Source organism: Molothrus aeneus, chromosome 1, assembly GCF_037042795.1.
Source record: "Molothrus aeneus isolate 106 chromosome 1, BPBGC_Maene_1.0, whole genome shotgun sequence".
Lineage (NCBI taxonomy): Eukaryota > Metazoa > Chordata > Aves > Passeriformes > Icteridae > Molothrus > Molothrus aeneus.
The window spans coordinates 43,081,457-43,089,753 of NC_089646.1; the positions used below are offsets into that span (position 1 = coordinate 43,081,457).

The following is an 8,297-nucleotide window of genomic DNA, read 5'->3' on the forward strand; positions in this document are numbered from 1 at the left end:
ACCACCCTGAGGAGAGACCGCACTTCCAGTTTCCCAGAGGTTTACTCTTGCTGTTCATATCCTTGCAAAACTCTCCAATTCCAGTGCCAGGAAACAACTGTGCCACAAAGTCCCGTGGCGCTGACTCGTATCCCGTTCCTTGGAGTCAAAGCTGTATCAGCAGGATGCGAGCCCCTGCCCGCTGCCACTAGCTGACACATCAGTTGGCCTGCCATCCCACACAGGAATCTCATCCCCTCAAGCACAGAGATGGAAATAAAAAGGCAGCTGACTTCCAAGAAACAATTTCCAATTGCCTGATGCTAGCTTATGTGCTAACACTCCTGTACCCAGGCAGCTAACTGGAGAAGTAAGTCTCTGGAGAAGAAAAACCATCTTGCTCTATCCAGTGCTGTCCTATTAAAAGTCACAGCTAACTGTCAATGTTTAGAAGGGAAAAAAAGCACTTACAGGTCTGAAGGATTTGAAGACTTTTTCCAATATTTCATGGAGCGTCTTTTTCCCACAGGAGGAGATGTAGTCCTGTGCAAGCTGCAGGAAAGGTAAGCAGTCCTCACTTTCGCTCCACACATGCTGAAAGCCAACAGCAACACAAGAAAGGAAAGGCATTAACAGGAATTCACGCCAACCTTTCCATGTGATTTTATAAGGTGACATGTTGTAAACATCTGCCAAAATACACTGACCCTCCCGCAGTTCAGACCCGCCTTGGGGACAGGCATTGCAGGCTCTTTCAGAAGCCATGTTTCTGAGGGGAAACCTGGATTTTATTAACGTGATGCATCAGAAAACAGGGAAATCGATCCAGAAGCAGAAATGGTTGCACCAGCCAAGAAGAGTACACGCACCAGCCGTGAAGCATACATGCACTTGGCGCACAACATTTTACCTATAAAGGTGCTTTTGTTCAACATCAGCCCTGCTCAGACCTGGAAGTCAGGTTGGGTTTTCTCTTTTTCTGCATCATCTGCTGCAGTGAAGCCCTCAGGAAGAGCTAAAGCATCTCTTTGTCTTCTGGCATTAGTGCAAATATGATGTGACCCTGGAGGTGGAATTTGATGTGTAATTCTCTCAACGATGCAGAAGAAAAGACGCAAAATCTGCCTGCAGGCTAGACACAGAGCCAAGGAGAGATGTTTGGGCACTCACAGCATCCTGACACTTTGAGCCTCCCACCCTGTTTTGAGATTTACTCCTCCTGGAACACAATCTTCTCTTCCCAGGCAGGCACATTTAGACACACTTGAGACCTTCCTGCTCTGGAGATGCTGGTTCCCCAGCCTTACACGCAAAGCCTCTCTCAAAACTGATGTTTATTCTGCTGCTGGGAGGTTGTTTGAAACAGAGCTGGCAAGCAATGGAGGGAGCACCCAGACAACAATGCTTCCTGTGCCCAAGGGCACAAGCTAATGCATCATCTTAAACACCTTCTGTTTGAAAACTTGGTGCATGGGACTGTCTTAGGCAGCCTGCCACACAGAGAAGTGCAATACTGCCAAATTGGTTTGAGACTCTTGTACCTCTCTTTTTGCACAGCAGCTCTTTTCCCCAGAGTGCCTTTTTACTTGCTATAAACAGCAGGTTATGCTTAAACAAGGAAGAGGAGGATCTCTCCAAAGCTTAACTAACATTCAGGGAAAGACTCAAAACGACAGATGTTTCAATCCCTAGCATAAGACTTGCATATTGCCTTCCTCTTCAGCAGTGAGTACCTGCCAGGGACGCAGTTTTGCACTTAACAAAAGAAAACGGTACTTGACATCACCTAAACTGCACCTTTAAGATAAAACCTGTAACTGCTTTGCTATGAACCTCACTTGACCTACATTTTCTTTGCTGCTTGTTGCACTTTACAAGCATAAACACAGTGAAATGTTTTGTTATGAAAAGAGCCCTGCATTACCAAGTAGGTTCTGCTCTTTCCATATAACCAGAGTCATGTCTTAACCATTCTGGCAATAAAAATAAGTTCTTTACAGTCTTGCCAACTCCCAAACACACATACCACAAGTCTCATGATGCTTCATGCCATCTTAAGAGTCATGGGCCTTGTAATCCTATAAATATACAACTAAATCTCGGTTTCTGTTTACAACAAAAAAAAGCAGAAAAAAAATCTGCACTTTGTGATTCCTATGGCCTAAAAAAGCAGAACGTACATGAAGTGAACCGAAATGAGCCCTCTTGAAAATACCAAATGAACACTTCCAAATCACATTTTAAAAACAGCCTCTGGAGAAGTTTTTGGAGGTCTGGCCCCTGATTGCTTCATACTTGGGGTTAGCAATAACTATTTAGTTACTCCTAAACATCAGAGCTGAATGTTGCAGCTTGGCAATTCCTGGCTCATGCCAAACCTGTTGCAATTGTTTATATATATAAAACAATTATGACTGCTGAGATCCTCATTCTTGTTTAAATTGTGGCTTCTTTTGACTACCAGAGCTATACACAGGAGCTTCCACATAAATGAAAATCAGGCCCTGCCCTTTAATAAATCATTGCTGGTTCGTTCCCCAGGGCAAGTTAACCCCGTGTTGTCCAATTGTGTTTTTACAATCTCTTTTCAAGCTGCACCACATTTTAGACACCAGTGTGAATTCATCAGCAGTAGGCAGAGGAAGATGACCTAACACAAGAGGAAAACCTAAGAGAATAACCTGATCACTGAGTTTTTGAGGAGATTTTTTTGCATAGCATCAAAGGACAATTAGCAAGTAACAATTAAAAAAATCTCCCCATCTGCAGAGGATTTAAAATGTTGACTGTAGCAACAAATGCATTATGAAAAGTTTCATGTGCCATTAGCGCACACATCTCATTCGGAAATGGGCTGATTTAATCTTCTCCCTCAAAAACCTCAACCACAATAAAGAGCAGGTCTGTGATGTCTGTAGGTTCAGCTGCATCTACAGCTCTCTGTGGTGGTTCAGTGCTGCACCCAGGCAGCACAGGAACCCTCTCGGCACTGACTCACCCATCTCCAGAGGAACCTGCAAAAGGAATTTCAGCCTTTCAAAATAAAAACAAATGCAATTTCAGGATTCAGCTCCTGCTTAGAAAGTTCAGTAAGGCTGCATAAATGGACATGCTTTTCCTGGAAAACCTGATGCCTGAGGATCTCTCTGCAGTGGGAGAAGATGGGTGCTGGCAAACTGGTGGAGCACAGTGTTTGGTTGTGGCTGTGCAATTAAAAAATATTAACTCCATCATCAGAGTATTTGTTTTCCAAGCTTGCCCAGTTTTGCTCACTGTTGCTTTGTGTCCCTACAAAAGCACACAGCCGCTAATTTCCACCTAAGATCATGGTTGAATTATTTAGTTCAGCATCCACACATAGCTGAGGAAATCAATAGGGCTGTATCTGGAGGGGTTTGCTTTCCCTCACACGTTTAGATGACTCAGTCTAGCTGGATGACAGAATCACTTGCCTGGCCCACCTTTTTCTAAGCAGCCCACTTGTTGTGCATGACAGCAAAACTTTTTATTTATGGGGATAATTTGGCTTGCATGAAATATTCAGACCTGCTGACTCTGTTCTGAAATATTTTCAGGAAATCTTGCAGCAAGATGGCATCATATTTTTATTTATTTTATTTAGTTACTTTGAATACCAGTAATAACATGGTGACAAAACAAATGACAGACTGTAAAGAATAGCATCACAACCTCTTTCTCCTTGATTATGGCTATACAAGTCAAATTAATTTCTCGAGAACCTCAGGATCATCAGGAGCTGAATAGTAAGTACATTGTTCAGCTATCTAAAATGCTGATTTGGAGTTTCAGTGTCCAGGTGGTACTGAAAATGCCAACAAGCATCTACATGGGTCTCCTGTATCTCTAGCATGTTAAAAGACTAGCCTAAAGATATCTTTTCAGGAAATGAAAACTAGCAAATTGATATGATGTGGGATCTCTGATGTTAGACAAAATTCAGTGTTTTTCTCCCCCAGACTGCATCTTGGCAATCTATCCAAATTTTTCTCCTCTCCTCTTTCCTTTTAAGTTCATCATGCTCATCATTTCCTCCTTACAAGTGGGTTATCATGGAATTCTCTGGCACCTCCTACATAGCTTTTTAAGTTGCATCATTATGAAATGACGACGTAAAGAAAGAACAAGAATACCAGGCATCAGATGCTTATTAAATGTGAGGCTCCTTTATAAGAAGTACAGGTTACAAGAAGGCTGTGAAGTGTGTCACTGTGAATTCTGTTTATATTTACTCACTTTCACACTCCGCACTGTGTTAAAGGAGCCATGCAACAAGGCTTTAAAGTGCAAATGATAATCAGTCCCTCGGCTTGTATTAAGTCTCCTTTAAATAAACTTTAGCCTGTGATTGCACACAGAAAGCAAAGTTATAATCTGGAACATTAAAGAAAAGGAAAGTGACTGCAAAAAACCAAGATAATCAAGCTGGGAGAAGAAATTAAGTCCCATAGTGCACTAGGAGAAGGAAACAGGATGCTGGAAAATCTAATCATTAGTGGGTCTTAATCATATTAAAGAAACACCATCTCTTTAAAGAAAACGAATTAAGAATGACACCTATCTGCCTGTCTTAAAAGTATTAGCATTACAAAAAGTGCCTCAACTAATAAGGCTAGAAAAGACAGAAGAAAACATCACTTCTAGTTTTCCACTGCTTATGTTCCAGATTTGACAGGAGTTGGCCCTTTGCTCCATTTTACTAGTGGTGACTCTGGGCAGGGAGCTCTTCCCACACCAACCCTGGAATGAAAATATTTTCAAAAAAAACAAAGGGAAAATGTGATTTCAAACACAAAAAAAAGGGCCAGCATTGGAATAGGGTCTGAAGCTGCCTAAGATTTTTTTTTGAAGTTGACTAGACTTTGTATGAAAGAGTTCACTCAATTATTGAGCAGCATATAAAGAAACAATACATGTCTAAGAAAAATAAATGGACTTTCTTTGCCATTTCCAATATAATTAATGTTGAACCTCAGTTTTAGCCTAGTGCTGCACTGGATTCATATGTATTCCTGTTTAGGAGTGCAGCAGGCATGGCCCCTTCTGGGTACAGGCATCTCCAGAGAGCCATGAGCACTGGGGTCTGACAGGCTCAGAGGTGCTGGGACGACAGATGCACAGAGCTATTCCCACAGAGGACTCAGAGAATCCACATCCTGAGATACCCCACTGCTACATCTGAACGTCTCACGAATCCCTGGACAGATGCATAACTAAACTCCAGACATCTTCTTTCATAATTCAGTGTGACCATCTACTCTACACAATAAATAAATAAATGTCCTGCTCGCTGGGATCTGTGCTCCTGGAGAAGTCACTCCACTGCTCTTTGTTTCCACGGACCCATCTGTCAAACGGGCTCACTCCCCACTTACCTGTTGGAAAGGGAATTAGCGAACATTTGTCAAGCAAGTGGAGGGATGAAACTTGCTTCGTGAATGAAAGAACCTACAAGATTCCTACAATAATGGTGCTAGGACCTGTTTTGTTAAAATAAGCAAACCAAAATCCTTTCACTGAAGTTAACTGGCACTTGGCAGCTTACAAACCCCGTGGCGAGGCGCCGCTTTTCCGTGACTCTTCCTGCACTTCTGCTCACCACCGGGAGGGTCTGCCGAGGGGAAAAGCACCCTCCGACCCTTCCCAAAGACAGGGCTTGTGGTGCCGGAGCCTTTTCCGCACAAACTCGGCGCTGAACTCCGCGAGAGGCGGCGGGGCGGGGGCGCCCGGCCGGCACCTGCACGGATCCCGCGGCGGGCCCGGCGGGCGGGGGGGGGCGCGGCCCTCCTGTCATCCTGACTCCATTTTATTCCTGCCCATTCTCCATTTGCCGTGACAGCCCTGCCAGTCCTCCCGTCCCCCCGCCGTGCCCCAGCCCCGGCACCCCGGGAGGATGGAGGGGCCGCGGGGGAAAGCGGCAGCTGCAACCCCCGCGGGGCGGGCTGGGGGCACCGCACCGCTCCTCCCCGCCCGCCCGGAGCCCGCAGCCACCCCGGGCCGGGTGATGGGGAACGGGGGGGTTGGGGGGGTGTCCCTGCCCGCGGGGCCGCCCCCCACCGGCAGCGGACTCCATTTTGCAGATTGTGGGAGGATCCCCCCGGCCCCGCCGCCCTCCATCACCGCATCCCTCCCTCCCGGGCACGGCCCCGTCCTCCGCCCCCCCCGGCGCTCCCCCTCGGGTGCTCCCGCCGGGCTCCAGGGATCCGCACGGACGGAGCGTCCCGGAGCGGCGCGAGGGCTCCCCGTGCGGCCCCCCAGACGCGCGGGGGGTGCCCCGCACGCCCGTGACCCCCGATCCCCTCACGGGGCACTCACGAAATTGTCGCCGCAGGCGGCCTCCGGGCACAGCACGTAGAAGGAGACGCCGGGCTCGGCGTAGAAGTCCATGCGCCGCTCCGTCTCCTCGGCGGCGATGAGCTGGAAGGGCGTGCGGGCGCACCATCGCTCCGCCGCCTCCGCCAGCGCCTCGAAAGCCATCGCCGACCCCACCACCACCGCCGCCGCCGCCGCCGCCTCCCGCCCGCGTCCCCCGCGCCGCCCGCGCCTCGCGCCGCCCCGCGCCCGCCCCCCGCGCCGCCCCTCCCGCCCCCCGCGCCGCGCCTCGCGACCCGCGCGCGGCTCCCGGCACCGGCCCCGCCGGGATCCGCGCAGACAATTGACTCCTTCTGGCAACCTGGGGCAGAGGGGAAGGCAAAAATAAATCATAAAGAAAAGCCCCACGCAGGAAGGCGCTGTCGGCGAGACCGTGCCTCGCCTCGCCGCTTCCCATCCCTTTTCCCTGGAACTGGGCCGTAATCTCGGCTGCGCCCATTGTGCTGGGCACACGGGTACCCCCTGCTCTGGGTTCCCTGGGAGCCACCCACGTGTGGGCTGTTGGGCTGTCCAAATACAGGCAGAATCACCCTGTGACATTGGAAAGCTTTACAGAAGTTCCTCCTGGCCCACTGTTCTGTTAAAGTGGACCTGTGGGTTTACAATGAGGTTTGCATTACTCTTCCAAGCTTATCCCAGGGGATTACCTGTATGTCCAGCCAAAGCATAAGAGATAGCAGAGCTGATCTGCATTTATAAAGGGCCTTAGCTTTGCATTGGCATGCACTGTGCTGCAAAGGAAAACAAATCCTCACAGGCCTGTGTGGGTTTTCAGCAGGAAGCCCAGGAATTCATAGAGGTGAACAGGAATTCATACAGGTGAACGGGAAGCACAGAGCCCGTACGTGGCAGTGGCAGAAAAGTTTGCACGGACAAAGAGAACACTGGCCTCTGAAACAGCCCAGTGACTATTTCTGGTCTCCTGAGTGCTGTTCCACTGCATTCCCATGGCAGGTACCAAAAGCCCAGCTGACTGTGTCGGTGTCACACATCGAGCGCTCCCACCCTATGTATCAGTCGGTGCATAAATCACTCGATGTAATGGTGAGGTCACCAGAGGCCGTTTCCAGCCTTAATGACCCTGAGGTTGGCTTGGCTACAGCATGGTGGCAATAACGATTCTGTGATTCTAAGCTGCAGAGGGAATGTGACTGAGCAGGGTAGCACCAGCAAAGCTGCTGCAAGGACACATTCCCACTGCCTCTGGCTGACCTGGAGCGTACTCCGAGCACCCACGCTGCTGTGCTCAGCCCCGCGGTCACTGTCTGCTGCCGCTGGCTTGTCACAGGTCTGGGCGTGAGTGCAGCAGAACTCAGTGCTAGTGATACCACGGAGAAAATCCTCCACTGGCATTGCAGCCGAGCACTGAAGTGTCAGGAAATGCCAACAACATGACTGCTTGTGCAACTGTAACTCAGCTCCTTTATGCGTGGTGGGATGGCAGTGCTTGCTGTTTTTTCCACCAAAAGATTTTTCATTTATTCTGCACAGATAGTTTGGATAATGCCCTCATTCCTGGGGTGCTCTTAGAGTGGCAAGTGTTGAACATTCCTCATTACACTTAGAGCTGTGCTCTGAATGTGCAAAACATGGTAAAAATTACCATTGTCCCAAAACTCCTCTAGGTCTAGGTGCCTTAAATCTCACAATCTGGGTGTGCTGTATTAGGTACTTATCCTGGTCCTGGAAAATGAAGCACCATCAGTCTCCTACTGCATGAGTCTGGGGAGGTGAGTGCAGTAATACCTGCAAAGCACTCCCTCTGTGCGGTACCTGTGGAAGACCTGTGGCTCTGCAGGCAGCCTGGGGCTGGAGCAGTGAGTCCTGAATAGCTGGAAAGGAAATCCTAAACCTTTTGCCACTTCCTGAAGGAGCCAGGAGTCCTGCAGAAAACCAAAGGTTACTGCAGGCTGTCGCGGTTCCAGGTG

The 8,297-nt window shown here is 48.8% G+C and overlaps 1 protein-coding gene across 4 annotated transcripts in view; it reads right to left on the reverse strand.

The window, feature by feature from the left end:
* Positions 1 to 6,485, reverse strand: part of MTURN (maturin, neural progenitor differentiation regulator homolog) — a 69,562-nt gene extending 63,077 nt beyond the window's left edge. For all 4 annotated transcript variants that reach the window (XR_010784087.1, XR_010784086.1, XM_066555782.1 and 1 more), the window contains exons 1-2: positions 6,313 to 6,485; positions 451 to 573 (exon numbers count right to left, since the gene is read on the reverse strand). Coding sequence is in view for 2 of the 4 variants with exons in the window: in XM_066555782.1 (XP_066411879.1) it covers positions 451 to 573; positions 6,313 to 6,474 (285 nt within the window). In the remaining 2 variants the exon portion in view is untranslated. The remainder of the gene's footprint in view (positions 1 to 450; positions 574 to 6,312) is intronic.
* Positions 6,486 to 8,297: the final 1,812 nt, after the last annotated feature.